This window comes from Mya arenaria, chromosome 1 (genome assembly GCF_026914265.1).
Source record: "Mya arenaria isolate MELC-2E11 chromosome 1, ASM2691426v1".
In the NCBI taxonomy this organism is placed as follows: Eukaryota; Metazoa; Mollusca; class Bivalvia; order Myida; family Myidae; genus Mya; species Mya arenaria.
This window is the reverse complement of record NC_069122.1, coordinates 10,271,666-10,289,421: the sequence shown is the minus strand read 5'-3', so window position 1 is coordinate 10,289,421 and position 17,756 is coordinate 10,271,666. Positions and strand designations below refer to the sequence as shown.

Genomic DNA, 17,756 nt, shown 5'->3' with positions numbered 1-17,756 from the left:
AAACATATGGAGTTATGGATAAAAGTAGAATTTTACAAATGAGTCACCCAGGACGAACGTGCATACGGATACTGTGCTTCCTATACAGCCCCGCTGCAAAGGGGTGGTGGTATAACAAATGTGTAAAACAAATTTGCTGAATGTGTTAACTGCGTACTATTAAAACCCTTCATCCCTCCCTCTCGACAAAAACAACAACAACAAAAACTAGCCGTATATTGCCTCAAACTATGCAGTGGACTGCGAGATCTAATACATAATATAAATCACCTCTAGTGCACTATAACGAAGTTCCCACTTCACACATAGACCTAGCAACATAAACATTTAAAACCATCCGGGGATATTTTAAGATGTACGAATAATTTCGAAAAACCAACTTTTGTCATTATATTGATTCCAATCATATAGAAAAATTGAAACCTTCCTTTGAAAATTATTGTGAAGAAAGTACGTGGATTGTCGGGACCTTTTTTGCACAAAAGCATGTTTGTATTGCCGATTTGGATAGAAACATATTTTTTTATAAATTATCAAATTGTTGTTTTTTATTTGATTTTCCTCATGAGTACGTTAGGATTTTGCCATTTCAATAGTATACGTGAAACAATTTATCAGAATATTTGTTCGGTTCCTTTGAGCTCTAAAACAGCGTTTGAATGAATATCTCATTATACATCTAGAATTAAGCCATTGAACATGTTTTTATCGTTGTCTTTGGACGGCATAGCATGTCATTCCAAAATAACACGAACCAAGACTGACATAAAAATAAATGTTTCTCGAGCTCAACTCCACAAAAGGGAATACAAAAGAGACACCAATGAATTATGTTATAAAGATACTATTACAGACTTAATGGTAAAACATGATTTATAAGTCTTTCATTTTCATGCCAGGAACATATAATTAATCACACTTTCATAAACGGATTTGTTGCTACTGTTATAATCGATAATAATAGGCAAGCGTTTTGTTTTATTAACTCAGAGCTGTAAAATTGTTATGATTTTCATATATATTTTGGTATACATACTTTCAAAAAACGTATCGGGCTATAAAAAAGTCGCTGGTCCTTTATAAATATTCATAGTTCTGAATGCATAATATAAAAATAAAAGTTAATGATTTATATCTAACGATCCAGTGTTTTGAAGGACCGACGTATTATATTGTGAATATATAAGATGCGCTGCTAGCGATTTTTTTGTCAGCAAGAGACACATACATGTTTGATGGGGATTCAACTGACGTGTTCTCAACCTGGCATTTACCTCCAAGTCGTAATAAGTTGATGGGCAGGAACATTCGTCTCGAAGTATTTTGATTCGATTTATTTTTTCAATTTATTAGTTGATGTCATCAAAACAAAAACATTAATACAATAAACTAGTATCCACTTAAATAACCCTTATTGTTTGCATTTTCATTTTTCCTTACTAAGAAATAATGTTCACTTACAGTATTATAATTAGCAAAGGAAATGTTTGATGAACATGTTCGATCTCACTTTCACCAATCATTTGGAATTATAATGTAAGTAAAAGAGACAAATTACACTGGGTGTTGAATTTTGATTTGCTTAATTGTCACTGGTCAACCCACGTTCAAATTATTTTAGAAAGGGCATTTCGTTATCTTGACCGTGTTTTGGCCTTTTCTATTCTGAAGGATAATAATGTTTCTCCAATAAGAAAACATGTTTGTAACAGTACTGTAAATCAAGAAAAAATAAAGATTTTTTTTAACATAATTATACTTACTTAAGTAAACAATTGCGTTTTATCCATGTTCTGAGTGCCTGTGTGTTTGAAAATGACAAATGTAAGGCTGTTTTTGATTAACAATTGACATCTGAAGCTACTTATATTTCATCTACCCTGTGTTCACCTTTAATAGCTGTTTGCAGCTAACGTTTGGGATTTGGTTTCCCACAAACAGCGTATAAGCTGCGATGCAACAGGGATACAAAACAAAATAGCTAACGTGAGCAACTGTTATCTAATTCGATACACCCATTTTGCTTTAGCGTTTGCAGTGATGAATAATATAATTGACGAAATGATAACTAGAAAGCGCCTCTTCAAATCAAACATGTAGTATTCAACATTTTAAAAGACCGTTGAATATCAGACCACATATCTACTGACGTTAGCGACAAAATGGACAGGTCTATTACAAACGCATTCAAATATGTTCTAAAACTGAACTTTACGACTGATATAACATTGTTTAAAGTTTCATTATGTTAAGTGGATAGTGTTTCCATAAGGTATTTCGTGCGTTAAGGTGTTTCGGAATTTTGCTCTTATCTAACGTTGATAGACGTTGACGTCATTTTTTGTTTATTATATTATACAACCTGATGAAGGCCAAATGGCCGAAACATGTTTTCATAAATAAATAATTTGTGTTGATGTTGGACTTCTTTAATTATCGCCAGCTCTTATCTAAACACATTCTTGGTAAATATCATTCTTCTTGTGGTGTTGTTTGTCTTGGTTAAATGTCAGGTCACTAGGCTTGTCCTGGTAGTTCCCATCGTTGATGTTGTTGTTGATTTTGCTTTTGTTGATTTTGTTGTTGGTTCTTTGTTTTTTTATCATAACAGTTTTATATAAGATTTTAAAGTTTAATTCCATATTCAGCTTTCCTGACTTGGGTCAGCGAGGCCTGGATACCTTCGTGACCTCCGACAAATTACACATGTCTACGTATTATCATCCCGTGATGCTTAGACGTACCCTTTTACGTAACTGTTTAAATTAATTGTCATGGTTCTGTCACATCCATACTTATCTACCTAATAACAGGTTGCCTGATTAATCTGCTTTCAGATCACTCGATAAATGTCCTGCCTTGCCAGGTAAACCTCATCATCCACGATATTAACCTTTTATTCTCACTAAACTCATGCGTATCCTGATTGTTTATGTAGCTTCGTGAAAATGCATGTGTCCGTCTTGACTAAAACGTTGCGTCTTATACAACACATACGCCTCTGAGATTCTTTTTTCTATTTAGTCTCTGGTATTTGAGTCGACGTCAACGCATATTTACTAATCTGCGAGTATCTAGAGAGTAACGACTAAACGCGAATGAAACGCAAATTCAGAATTCTAAGACACGTATATTTAATCTACGCGAATGAAATCATGCGCCTCTATATATTCACTTATGTTTTATGGTCTATATCAACAAAATACTGACCAATTGCAATTATCTATGCAGTAACTTCACACGTACACGCCTGTAAACAAGCAATGCACAATTTATCTCAGCGGATTTTGATTATTGCGGCTAATACTATCATTTTATTTTGAGAACTTTTACGATGGCACGTCACAAATATTCGTTCGTTTTGAATACTACGTGGCATTTAACGTTTTATATATTAAAAAAATAAAAGTATTAGTTTGATTAACATAGTTGATAAATTGCTTAAATTTTGGTCAATTGCAAGTAGTACCGACTACTGCGCAATTCTTTCCGAAGTTAAAACTTATATGTATACTTGATCGTATCAAATACCACATTGCGTTTTATTTAAATACTATGTCTTTATTATTCCATTTTAGTGGTTATTGCTTAACCAGACGCCATCAGACATATTATATTCAGTGTCTTGTCACACCAACTTCTATTACGCAGTCGTCTCCAACGTAACAGCAAATGGCTTACAAACACGTCCGTTCGTATTATGACGCAACGTCTGATGTACTCAGAACAATGATTTGTTGAACAGTTTCCTTTCCTTTCAGCAATTTGAGTTTTATCGTACGTCTTTGCGGAGTTTCACCGAAGTATCGACACACAGGTTCACATTCGTTTTGAGTGCTACATAACTTTTCATCAAATTCTTTTATTGCACGTCTTTATATTTTTCTCTTCAGTAACTGGTGTTCTGGCGGACGTCAACGAATACCGACTTGTGCGCGATCTTCTCCGGAGTTACGACAAACGTATACGTCCGTCTCTTAACGCTAGTCAAGCACTTAACGTTACGTTCGGCTTCTCACTCTCTCAAATTATCGACGTGGTAAGTAACCTTTTGACTTATTTCATTTATATACATCCGAATAACTAACTATGCACGCAAACCAAAAGAAGTTCATTCAGCAATAGACGACTGCTTCTGCAAAAGTTAGAAAGTTCTGAGCACCATGTCAGCGAGGCTTTTGCGGAGAAACCTCTTGGACCATTCATGTTTCCATCTGTCGCTAACAATGACAGCTTCTTATCAACTCAGATTCTCAGTATACTTGATATTGTAGGGTCTTTCTTCAGTAATGGGAATACTTTTTTCACTTCTGAAAATTGTTGTAAGTGGCATCATCTAACATTAAAATACATTTCGGAGTAGGCTTAATGAATGTATTTTTCTGCTAAAGTGTAATGGATCGGGCACGAACATCTCTTGATATTATTCTGTTCGCGTTATGTTGTATATCGATCAATAACGGTGTGAGTGAGTGAATTCGACATGATAGTTTTGTATGCCCATCAATAAATGAAATTGTTTTGGTCAAATGATGTTAAGTTGTTATATTTCAATTTTCATGTAGAAACTGGCCAGTTGCCAAAACTCCATATCAGTAAGCGCATGCCCTACGAAAGTTAAAATTATTGGCCATAGACTATAGACAGCCCTTTCTTGTATGTTATAGTACATAATAGAGGAATAAAGAAACGGTACATGCATAAATATAAAAAAAAGTATTGTCCCAAGCAATAGCATTGTGTTAAATTCAGCAATCTGTCAAATTATTTGAGGAAGTAGCTCTTGGTTAAACAATTACATTTATCTGTCATATAATTGTCGTAAACATCACGTCATCATCAAACCACTAGCTACTATTTTGACAGATTTAGTATAGTGTACAGTTTCTTTTTCCACCAGAATATTTACAACTCAAGTATCTGAGGAACTCTTGAACTTAGCCCTATCATGTCCTCACAATGAATTTCATTTTCGAAAAAAATATATACTATACTTATACATGACTACTGATGTTCTTTTGGTAAAGACATGAAACAGAAATGTAGAAAAATTACCAACATATTAGCCATATGTGCTCATCATTGCAAAATACCAAGGACCGCTACTCACGTATGAAAAATTAAGTATGAGTTTTCGATATATTGTAATGGAAGATAATAACGTTGACGTCATGTTTAACATGCGTATAAAATGATATGAGTTCATCTCGTGCTAATTGTATTGACAGACGACCATTGTGTCCAACTATAAGTGTCTACATAAATTTAGGTAATTATAAAACATCAAGTATAGATGCTTTAAAAGTTAAATATTGTCCTAACAAACTAGTTGTAGGTAAACCTAAGCAGGATTTTAGCCGATAATAGTTTGACATTTATATCATCACGACTCTCTTTATACATTGAAAGCATCCCACTCGTGATACTACAATCACTTTTATTAATATGTGTTTCTTTTTCAGGACGAGAAGAATCAAATAATAACCACCAATTGTTGGCTCAATCAGGTAAATCATAATAATTGCATATGTTTTATTTAAAGACGAATTCCAATTGTAAGGGGAAGTTAATGTGGTTGGGACATTCGACAGGCACAAATCCCCAAACAACATAAATCCCTAAATTGCTTTTGTCAATATCGGAGAAATAATATAAATGAAATACATCAGACTGAACAAATGAGACTGAAATAGTCAAAATTCGCTACATGCGAAATCATCATGTGTTATATTAAGTACACAAAAACATGTTTACAAAACATGTGAAAAACTGATGTTAAACTCCTTAGAGTGTAATACCTTACATTAAAGTGTTACTCCGATTCGGTATTAGGTTTAACATGTTTTTTTAAGCTTTTAATTCAAGTAAAATTCTCACCCAATTCGGTTAGAAATATATATGTCGTAATGTTTAAAGTACATAGCCTCGGAAATAGAATTAATCTTTTTTCAACGGGTAATTGTTAGAGATTAAAATTGCTTTCGGCGAACAGTCGATTGACAATGAGCGATATCGATAAACAGAGTCGCCACACGCAATGTACTGGAAAGATTGATATATGACATGTATTCAGCCGTTCTTAGGTATTTGAAAGTGATTTGAAAGTATACAATTTCAAATGACTTTATTGCATGTTTCGTTGTAATGTAATGTAATCGATATAATGCCGATATGTAAACATTTAGCAAATATCAAGTAAGAAAAGCAAAATGAGGAAAATTATGGTTACATTTTACTCTAAATAATATGCATTATTTGTTTTCCCGCTAGTTAATGTTTAATTTTTATCATATATTTTTTTTATTTCATAACATGACCATTTCAGATTGGATTTTATCATTTAAAGTTGCCGAATGGCTGGTGATCTAAGCATTATAACACATTGCTACGGTATTAATTTGGACGCATACATTCATATTACGCTTTTGATGAAACTCGTCAAATTTACAATTTCTTTTGACGTTTAAGTTGAATGCAAACCAGTGATCGAACGAAATGATTGCGACATAAATTTATTATGATGTAGAAGACATTTAATCAGCTATACAATAGTGCTTGATTGACTAAAGCGTCTGCACAGCTTCTTCGGAAAATCTTTGACGAAAAACTAGTCCAGTAAGCCCATCACATTGTTGAAAACCGCTTTCAGCAAATGACAAATTGGTCTATTTCTTAAACCAAATATTCAGACATTTCTCGAGGTATGCAGAAAGGCAATATTCTCTATGCGGAAATTGATGTGTGGGATTACGTATAATCGTCATTATCGTCAATTTCTATTGTGCTAACATATTACAGGCAAAAGCCAAGTTACATTCAGGCGAACGTAAATGGCACACACACACGACAATACACAAATATACTGCCATATGAATCGCCTACACCTTTTCCCAATGCCTATACAGTACCCCTTCGAAAACATAAGATAAATCTAAATCTTGGGTTTAATTTGAACAGGTCATGTCAGAAGTGATCAGTACATAAATCCAAGCAGAGAATAAAACTATCGGTCATTTTTAGAACAATTTGAAAGATTTTTGGTGGATTTGACAGCCTGAAATAGCTATTGAAAACATGAACTCGAATGACATTTCTCCCACTTTTTTGTGATTTGATAAGATAATACTGGTTCGAAATCTCCCTAATATTAATCGATAAACGAATATGGAAACATAATGTACATAACCATTAGTTCATTATACTTAACAAGTTTTTTTTTCTTTGTAGTGTCATCTTCCACATGTATTCCATGAAATCCATTTATATATAACACATTTACTGGACTTTTCCAATCTGAGCAAAAGCTATTAAAAATCAAGCTTTTACTGATAATGCATTATTTATAATAATAATGAGAAAAGCCCGATTTTGCCGTCAATAGAATAATTAGATATCATGTTCCGCGATTATATATTCCAAAAATAAACACAGCTTTTAGTGCACATAAACTTTGCGAAAAAAATCAGCCTTGTGTAATGTATGATTATAAGCTGTAAGAGCTAAGAAACACCATTACAGATCTGTTTGCCGCAATAACAAAACATCACATATCTTTATTAAGGCTTATACCAGATACATAGTCTATCGTCTTTGTAACCACTTGAAATATAAATTTATACTATATGAACATAGAACAGCAAAGTATACACACATCAGGTTCCAATTTCTCGAAAGTTCTTAAGCGTAATAGGCTTGAAATGCTTACTTCATTAAGCCCAATTTCTTTCCTAATCTTGATTGTTCTAAATAAAAATTAGTTTATCGTGATTATTGTTATCATTTTGACCTTTTAAGGTCCGAAAAAGCACTAATTATACCAAAAAAAATAATCGTTAGCTTAGCTTAAAATGGTTATAAAGAACTTTATATATATTGATACTTTAGGACCAGATCAGCGACATAAACATTCGTTGAATGGATTTAGGACTTCCGAAGACCTTGTGTATTACAATAGAATATAATAACTGTTATTTGGGTTGCAGTTCAGACCCAAAGCATACCTTGAATTATGATAAATATATGGCAGGTATTCAGAAACTGATTGCAATTACTTTCGTATGCTTCATTTGAATTTCTCCTTTGGACAATAGTTAATGGTATGGGAGAATTTTACAACCACATTTTAACAGCGATCATGCAAATTTTAATGCTAAAATAAATGTTAATCATGTTTTGTTTTCGGTAAAATGAAGCAATATCTGTCATATTTTCAAATAATTGTGAACAATTGAGCTCTTATTTCAACTTCTGATGATGTTTTATCATTGATATAATCCGTTTGTCTGTCAATAATTCGTGAACCAAAGAACGTAAGTCGGAACTTATAAGGACGAATTACAATTGTTATAAATATCCCTTGTTCACTAAGACAAGAAATAAAAAGAAAACTTTGTGTAACCCTATAAAAAGTGACAGACTCCGTTTATTGCATGATGTGAGAATCAGATAAACGACCGAGTACACAATGATATATGTTACTTACTCCAGTTGGCTTTATTTAATTTCAGAAATATAATCCAAAGTACGTTGACTCACATATTGTGTCATGATGTAACAATAGCTAAGGATTTACATTGTAAACATGTGTGTGATAATCATCAATAATTATACAATATATATTATACAGACCATTTCAAGACAAATACATCAACGTTCATCCAAAAACATGGCTGTATTTCCAAACAAAGATCTGCCAGTCAATTACCTGGGCATGCGTCATTGCCTGGATTAATTTGAAATAGGGATCAGATATTAATTGAGAACTGTGGGATCTTAAAACACCAAATCAAACTTGTCACATATTTGGAAAATGTGATGAACAGGTCACAAATTTTACTAGTCCATTTTTTCATGACTTAATTATTGACTTCAAAAGTAAGTTAAAATAAGTGAAAAAAATTTAAACACTTTTTTCGAGTTATTTTCATTCATTTTATATCATAAATTAAGAGAAAGGCTGCTGCTACTTTCGGGTAAACTGGGCTATATTAAATATATTTTAACTACAGAGACACCCCAGCCAATATAAGACGAGACACATGCCGAACCATTCAATCTTAAAGATTAAAAAAGTTGATCGGTCTGATTTACCAACCAATCCACTATTCGACCTATTGACGGACGTACAGAGGGTGATAAGACCAAAAGTCTTACCAGAACCTATATATATATTACGATTGAAGCTGGAGAGGTATAACAGCCTCAAGGTCCTGCCACTGTAGACTTAATTGATATATTTGAGAAGTGGATAACTATGCTCTACCTTGGTAGCCGAAGAAGTATGATGCCAACTGTAGACTTAATTATACTATGTTGATATATTTGAGATGTGGGTCGACTACGGTCTACATTCATTTATTGCAGATGTGGATTGACTACGGCCTACGATGGAAGCCGGAGAAGTACGGCGGCCTTAAGGTGCTTCGTTTACCGCACGATTCCGTATGGAAACCAGATGTCCTCCTTTATAACAAGTGCGTTATTTATTGCAATATTACGACCAAAGTTAATCTCTGTGATAACAATTGGAACAAACATCATATACCCAGTATAAATTTCAAACTTAAATTGACATTACTTTTCCAGAAAACGGTCACATAAAGTACTTTGATCTATTTGCAAAGTCTTTGTATAACCGATCTAGAGCCGGGAAAGAGAATTTGTCTTTGTGTTTCCTTTTGTTAATTTTGCTTTGCTGCTTTGAACAATAATTCCAACAATATTAGACTTTGTGAGTGCCTAGCTTTAAAATGTTCATATGTCAGGGGGATTTAAGTACATGTTTTATCGTACCTTGGTACCTCCGTTTGATGTGTCTTTTTATTTGTTGAATGCTTGAAGTAAATAAATAAATTGGTATTATTATTTTTGCTTTGTTCTTCACTTTCCTCAAGTTCATGCAGGCTCGGATGGTGCTTATAGGTTTAACTTTGCTCGATTTGATAAATGATTGGGTCAAATGTGATGTTTAGTGGTGGTAAATTGGTTTTACCCGACTCTTGGGTTAGTTTGAAGACTGTAAACCAAACATGTATTAATAATTATAGGTCAATGTATAAGTATTCTGTGTATTTTGTTCAGTGAAGTTTTGTGACTTTTACCAAACTCATGTTTAAATCATTGGCTGCTCCGCTTGTCTTGGTATTATTAGATCGTTATTCTCTTTTTGAACACCTGAATACTGTAGTTATCGTAGATATGTCAAATGGAACAGCCCAACTCCGCTTTGAAATTATGGAACTTACAATGGCCAATACAAAAGCATCTCGAAGTTTTATACAAATTCTTGTATTCATTTCATGTGCCACCCTGTATGATTATTGCTTACTTTGTCATTGTCGGATAGCAATGTAGACTTTGTACCATTGCACAAATATATTTTAATTTGTAGTCTCAACGACTTAAAAGTGACATGTTTTCTTTTTCCGAGCGCGGACGTTACAACAACCCTTTTTCTGGATAAGTTCATATGTTATTGTGACTTCAAACTATATGTATCGTGGTTGTTATAACACAAATAGCTGTCTTTCTTCTTTTCTATTTCCAGCGCGGACGTTTCTACAACACACTTTTCCTGGATCAGTTCAAATGTGATAGTTACTGCAGACGGCAACATAACGTGGTTGTCAATGGTGATATTTAAAAGCTCGTGCGCTATCAACGTACGGTATTTCCCATTCGATGTCCAAAACTGTTCTATGCAGTTTGCTTCTTGGACATATGACGGTTTTCAAATCAATCTACTGATCACAACGAACGAAGGAGACCTATCGAACTTCCATCCTAACAGTGAATGGGATTTATTGAAACTCGACGTAGAACGTAACGTCGTTTACTATTCGTGCTGCGTGGAACCCTACCCCGATATAACTTTCTACATCTACATCAAGAGGCGGCCTCTATTCTATATCTTTAATATGTTTCTACCCTGCATCCTCATCACCCTAGTGGCGCTTTTGGGGTTTTATATTCCTAGCGACAGCGGGGAAAAAGTGACCATGGGAATCACGACGCTTCTCTCAATGACCGTCTTTATGATGCTTGTTGCGGAGAATATGCCACCAACTTCAAACGTACTGCCACTTATTGGTAAGTTAAGATATGTATGCGAAAGTAAGGCGAACGCTGTACATAATATTAACGCATGTTGACTAGCGGATAGAAAAAAAGTGTGCATGATGAGATGTCCATGTTAAAATTTTGTCTTAAACGACATTTGGATGTTTCGTGAAACATTAGTAAATACATGTTGCTATGTCTGCAGTTATATGTGAATCGGTGTGTTTTCAAATACATGTATTCTTTAGATTATTTTCATCATATCTGATTAAGGAAAGTGTTAAGATATAACATGGTAGATGTAAGTTGGACTATAATTAACTTAACAAAGGAACTTTATATGACTCAAATAATTGAGAAACCACAGACATGTTACAGAGCTAATGTATTGTATTATGCCGTGCCTTTAATTCGTATAATGTCATTATTTTATATTACATTATTATTTGTAAACAATCGTAAAATCGGATGTGTTACTTTACATGAGATTATAACCATGGTTCGGAAAATCGACTTGTTCCTGTGTTTGTCCATGATAACCGAAGAAATAAAAATCGCACTTGGCTTTCATCACGTTTGCAAATCTCTCACTGATACTCTTAAACGCCGTCATCTTGGTTTTCAACAGCTCATTGCAATTGTAAATTAGGTGCATCTATCTGTTGATATAACACATGTACATGCATGTCTACTTAAAACTGAGTGTCGCAGATTCAACATATAGCACGTGATTACGATATCGAGAAACACTTTTAAAATTATCCATATACCTGGATGGGATAGCACTTAACCAGTAGTTGACATATAAATTCACATGTAATTGAAGCATTTCGATACCACTTTTAACAAATCTTTTTTCGGACACCTAAGTTGTTGTAAGGCTATAAATGTCCAAATTAAAGCATACCAAAAAAGCCTGTCTAAACACCGGAATATAATTTGTTCTTAAGGTCATTAAATTAGTGTATTTTGAGAGAAAAAACACTCGCCCGTTTCATTGACATTGTACTTTGTCATATTGGTGCTAATAAAAGAACAATTACCCTAGTTCCATATGATCGGCCAGGAACACAGTACATCTCTTATTTACAGAAAGCTTTTTCATTGACGATCCCTTCAATTTACTTATCGTTGTACTGATAAAACATGATATCATTTGATTGCAAATTGACTCCATTAACCATTGACAAAACTTGACATTTCAGGGATATATTACGGCATTACCATATTCATTGTTTCTACTGCGACTGGGATGACGGTTGTGACCCTCAATATACACCACAAGGGCAACAGCGGTCACGAGGTTCCTAGCGCAATCAAGACTATATGCTTTGGTGTCTTCTCAAAGCTGTTTTGCATGCCGCTAGAAATACCACAGCACGCAAGGACACAGTTTGAATCAACAACGGTAAGGATATTTACTAAATGTAGGCCTAAAGAGTGATCATTACTTAATTTGTATATACGCAAACAGATGTTTATAGATCCTTGTACTGAGTCATACAAATTCATGTTTGACAATAGCTCCGCGCTTCACCAATGTTGATGACAGCTATGAATACGACAACCATTAGACGGTGACTGTGGCTACAAAAATGTACAATTTTTCGATATGTATATGTATTTGTATGCATGTTGAAGGAAATGCAACTACATGAATAGTGCAATTTAAAGAAGTGTTCCGGTTCAACGTTTGATTGAAATCTGATACCAGGAAACAGGCTATAATCTAGAAAAAATCAAAATGACAAGAAAAGCTCTAGTTACGATAATTTGAGTAACTTCGAGTTTCGATGTCAGCCTCGTTTTCGTAGGCATATAGTGTATATTTATAGCGTTCAACAGAAAACAGAAGAGCTCTAGTTTTTTGTTCAATCGTTTGTGTCACAGCAAGCATTGGGTTCAATAACATCAGAAAGAGATTTAATTAGGTAATCGTCGATTACTCGATCGAAAGCGTTGATGACTACAATGCACGATGAATATTTCGAAGGCTCCAGATAAGGAGACACTATTTTGATAATTTTATTTGCATATAAAGAAATGCTGCCAATTCCTTTTACAAGGTTGTCAACATCGTGGTTTGAAACATAAACAGATGAACATTTGAATAATATTTAGATTATAATTAGGCCACAAACAATTTCAAACGCATCATAGTTCTTTTTTTTTGAACCGCTTGCAGTATATGCCGGGGGGGTCAACAAGCGACGGCCATTACACACGGTTCAAGATGTCGGGGGAAGAGGAGACGTGTTTAGACTCGGCAAACACGCAGCGAGCTCAAGCATTTGTAAGTAGTTCAATCTTGCAAAGAGTGTTGTCGTCATTATGTTAATGCTTTTGTTTTTTGTTTATTATGGTTTGAGTTGACGTTTGTAAGTTTAAAGTTGTATGCCCCAGTCGTACAGTATATCATCCATTTAATAATATTTGCTAATGTCTCAGTAGAGGACATCATGCCAGTTTGCACACGGGACGACTGAGACTTTAGTGCCTTTAGATAGAAGTATGAGACACCCATTTAACAAATATAAATGAATAATAATTTTGATTTTAAACTAACTGAATGTATGTGTAATACAAAGCTATGATTATTACATCCCTGGCTGGTCAGAAATCAACACAAGACCAGTTATGTTCGTATCTGACCATATTTATTGAAATGCAATAACAATTGTATACATTAGTTATAATTATTGCATATAGATAATTGCAAATATTTGCAAAAGAAGCAAAATATTTAACAACATACATGTAATAATCTAATGAAATAATCCTTTCAAGTTTATCAATGGAAGGCATAAGATATTAAATGAGATAATCAAGGTGGGAAAATAATGAACTGTGTTGAAGGAAAGGGGTGAGATAGAAATAAAAATGTATTTTCTCAGACGATGTACACTCGCGTGATTTTGCAGCAACAATGGCAAGGTTGATTTCCTTTGACTGATTGGAACACGTGGTTTCAATAATGCTATTGATTGGAAAGTTCTAAGCTTTAAGGTGACAAATGCTCATGTCCGTATAAACACCTCAAATAACCAAAGGAATGAAAAACCCTGGCCAAGCAAAGTACTGATTATCCTTTTAAAACCCATACAGTTGTATCTATGGATAACGGGTTTTCATTTCATTCAGCAGATACTGAACCAGCTTAATGAACATCATCCGTTCAGTTCACGAGTAAGACCGGACGCCACTCCAACGCCATCTTGTAATGGCTTCGCTCCACATATGGGTACCACCAGTGCCGGAAGTAGCAGTCAACAAGCAACTCAGAGTAATTTTCCTTTTTCAAACATTACGGAAAATGGCGGGAATTCTATTGAAAATGTTGAAACCTTTTTCATGAGAGTTTTAACGCGAGTAAATGCTACAATTGAGATGAACGAGAAAAGGATAGCTGAACAAGACTACAGAGAGAGAATTAAGTTAGAGTGGCAACATGTTGCTAGGATAATTGATAGAATTCTCTTAACAATTTTTGTGGCTGTGACTTTAACCACAACTTGTGCTGTAATGTTCCAAGCTGGTGATTGAAGTGTGATTGTTCTCTCCAAAGGGATTAATTTTGTCTTGGAATTAGCCAAAGTAGAGGCGACGTTTTGTCAGGTGATTGTTGTTCTCGGTAAACAACTAGAATCTGGTTTACCACTAAACGCCCCTGGTAGTGTGTGATCAGATTGGCATTTTATTGTGTTTCAAAAGGTACATGTCGTGCTATGGCAATTTACGAAACTAAGCCATATCAGCAGAAAGAATCAGTGTGAAAAGTTCACTTGCATCGGCTTGCAAATGTTTTCAAAAAAATAATTTAATTAAGTTAATATTATAAGTTTGAATATATTTTGTCTGGGATAAAACCGCGTTGCAAGCCGCAATATTTACGAAAAACCCGAGCATCATATTTGTTATCAGTATTTAAAAAGAATGACCTGTGGAATGTTTATGGATTAAATGCTACTGATTGCATCTATGAAATGTTACAATTATACGTTAAAGGTAAGGACATGGCACATATACCGACTAGAAAGATGTCTTATATTGAAAATTTGATTTGAACTGATATGTCAAGCCAAAAAATGATGTCGTAAAATTGTTTGACTTATTCTTTTTAGTATTTTCTCTTCAGGCTGAGAAAGGGTGGATTAAAATTATTTTGTCCAAAAAAGAAGTTTAAATCATTCTTTAATTTCGGCATTTTGTAAAATGTCATAATTTGTATGTTGTATTGTTTTGTTGAAATGCAACGCGAAAACTATTTAACAATTTTGAACAAAAAAACGAAATAGCACATTAAAAGTTTTTAAAGTTTGAAGCACAATTAAGCGTTCTAATGTTATCGAATACAGGAAGTACTGAACATATCCGACGATGTTATTTTTATAAAAACAGTTTTGATCCCGTAAAATTAGAATCGTTCAAATCAATATTATGAAAAGTTATTACAAATAATGCTTTAACAGATATTCAATTTGTTATTTTAATTAGCTTTTAAGAAAGAAATCTACTGGTTCAAACCCAATTGTCAATCATGTACAATGTATGCTTATGGTGAATGATTTAAAGATTTTGGGAGTTTTTATTTCTTTATGTTATTGTATATGTTTGTATCTGTATGGTTTTTGCTTTTAAGCATCGTAAATGACCATTATTTGATTATCATTTAATAAAATTATATTCACTTCACATTACAAATAATGTATTATGATAAGTAACGTTCCAATTGACAAATAAAGTTTGAAACCTTGTGATGAACGTGCCAAATTCTGTGTTGGAAAGTATAAGACATTACCCCCAGCAAAATGTGCATTCAGGGCTTAAACGGTTGTCCTGTATAGCGCACTCTCCTCTTACGAAGGCATCTCCGGTTCGAACCCGGTGTTTGCGTATGGCAAATCGGTTTGGTGTCACGAAGCCGGACAACTGAGTATTATCTGGGCACTCCGGTTTTCCCTACAGTACAAGACCACACTCTGGAACAACATTGAGTATACGAAAGTGACTTAACATAAGTTAATATAACTGTCTTTACAATAGTTGTTATTACATTTTACAGACATAAATATCCTACTATGACAAATCCATGCATTGACAAAGCTACAAAGCTAATGTGTACACAATGCACTCTATGTCAGTTCAAGTGAAGATCTCTTAGAAACGACAATGTATACATTAAATGTGTGCTTTGAATGAACGTTTATGTACAGAACATTTATATTCATTTTCAAGGTCGTTTTTAGAATATGGATAACAGTAAAACAGTAAGATGCTACAATATGTTTTATTTTTTTCTATCAATAAATGTTAGATTTCTTTAAACTTTTAGGAAAAGGACGTGCTTAATCATCAACTTGTACAGATGGTTGAAATCCATCGAACGTTTGATCAATCCATGTGCCACGTCTGCGTATTCCGTTAAGGCAGAAGTTATATTGCAATTCAAATTACTACTAAAGTGGCCTTATTATTTAAATCCTAAAACATACATTTTATTCTTAAAAGCACTTGATCAGGTGGCAATAATTCTTCTAAAGACTAGCCCTTTCGCGGTGTTTTATTACTCATAGTCGTTCGATGTTGAAGTAAACGGAGACTAGGGTACACTTATCCATTCATTATCAAAATATTTGAGCAATTATCTCGTTAAACAAGCAAAAAAGCTATATGTCAACACGTAGGAATATAGAAGATAGTGTATATAATACTATATTTGAATTCATTTAATAGTTTATGTGTTTGAGTAAATGGATTTTAATTGAAGTTAATCAACTGAGCTACAAATGAAGAATGTATTCAAAGATTAATCTGTATATGTTTATAGACTGTATAAAATAGAGGAAGCTCTTACACAAGTCACATAATGTGAGCAATGTTCAATTTGTCAAATTAATTAAAACGAAAAACATACACCAATTACATTCGAACAATAAATATTTCGACAATTTATAATTTGGACACTCATTTTCGTAAGGATTTATAATCATAACAGTTTGTGACTTACTAGTCTATTGAAATTGAAAAAATACAGACAATTCAACATTTAGTGATAGCAATTACTGGCGCAGAATATATAAACTACAATAGCCATGATTATATAAACAACTTCCATCGGCAAGGAAAACCACTAAACTCTCAGTTAACAGTTCTGAGTAATACGGCATTTTCAGCCAGCTCATATTTACCTTTAATCATTACATATATGAACAGAAAATTGTGGAGGAGATTGACCATAATGGACATGAACGTAAATCAACAAAAATTCGTATCTTTCACTCGACTGAAAGAAGGTCAGTATAAAAGCTTTTTTGCGTACCAATGTACCCTGTTTTGCTTCAGATTTTATGATGTCTTTGGAAAATATTTTAATATGCAAACTATAACAGATTAGCATTTAATTAATATTCACGAGTTAAATAATATGATTTAAGGTAAACTAGATGTCCAATGTTTTAACAAGATATATTTGCAGAGTAAAAGAAAATTATGCGGTCTTCTTCCGAAAACACTTGAGAAGAGGTTTGTTTTTAAATTTTAAATTACTCCTTTTTCAATACATTATGCCAATTAAAACCAATGTGTTGTGTCTCAAATTTTACCTTTGTGCTAATCATATCCTATGTTGTTTCTCAATTAATTTTAATCAAAACCTGTTCAAATCATTGAAATAATCCTATACCAAAGTATTTTACGGG

At 33.6% G+C, this 17,756-nt stretch overlaps 2 protein-coding genes across 2 annotated transcripts in view; both read left to right on the top strand.

Annotated features, from left to right (window-relative positions):
* The window catches only part of LOC128221191 (neuronal acetylcholine receptor subunit alpha-10-like), an 84,665-nt gene extending 71,520 nt beyond the window's left edge, over positions 1-13,145 (top strand). Inside the window, exons 2-7 of the mRNA XM_052929709.1 lie at positions 3,894-4,039; positions 5,463-5,507; positions 9,364-9,473; positions 10,547-11,088; positions 12,264-12,466; positions 13,125-13,145. Of these exons, the coding sequence (XP_052785669.1) occupies positions 3,894-4,039; positions 5,463-5,507; positions 9,364-9,473; positions 10,547-11,088; positions 12,264-12,466; positions 13,125-13,145 (1,067 nt within the window). The remainder of the gene's footprint in view (positions 1-3,893; positions 4,040-5,462; positions 5,508-9,363; positions 9,474-10,546; positions 11,089-12,263; positions 12,467-13,124) is intronic.
* Positions 13,146-13,286: 141 nt separating this feature from the next.
* On the top strand, positions 13,287-14,601 carry LOC128221106 (uncharacterized). Its single transcript, XM_052929591.1, has 2 exons — positions 13,287-13,351; positions 14,203-14,601. The coding sequence occupies exons 1-2, from the start codon at positions 13,292-13,294 to the stop codon at positions 14,599-14,601; spliced, it is 459 nt and encodes a 152-aa protein (XP_052785551.1). The 5' UTR covers positions 13,287-13,291.
* The last annotated feature ends 3,155 nt before the right edge of the window (positions 14,602-17,756 follow it).

Coding starts and splice junctions, on each gene's coding strand:
- LOC128221106 (XM_052929591.1), top strand. CDS start 13,292: ATGTCGGGGGAAGAGGAGACGTGTTTAGACTCGGCAAACACGCAGCGA. Junction 13,352..14,202: donor CGCAGCGAGCTCAAGCATTT/GTAAGTAGTTCA, acceptor TTCATTCAGCAG/ATACTGAACCAGCTTAATGA.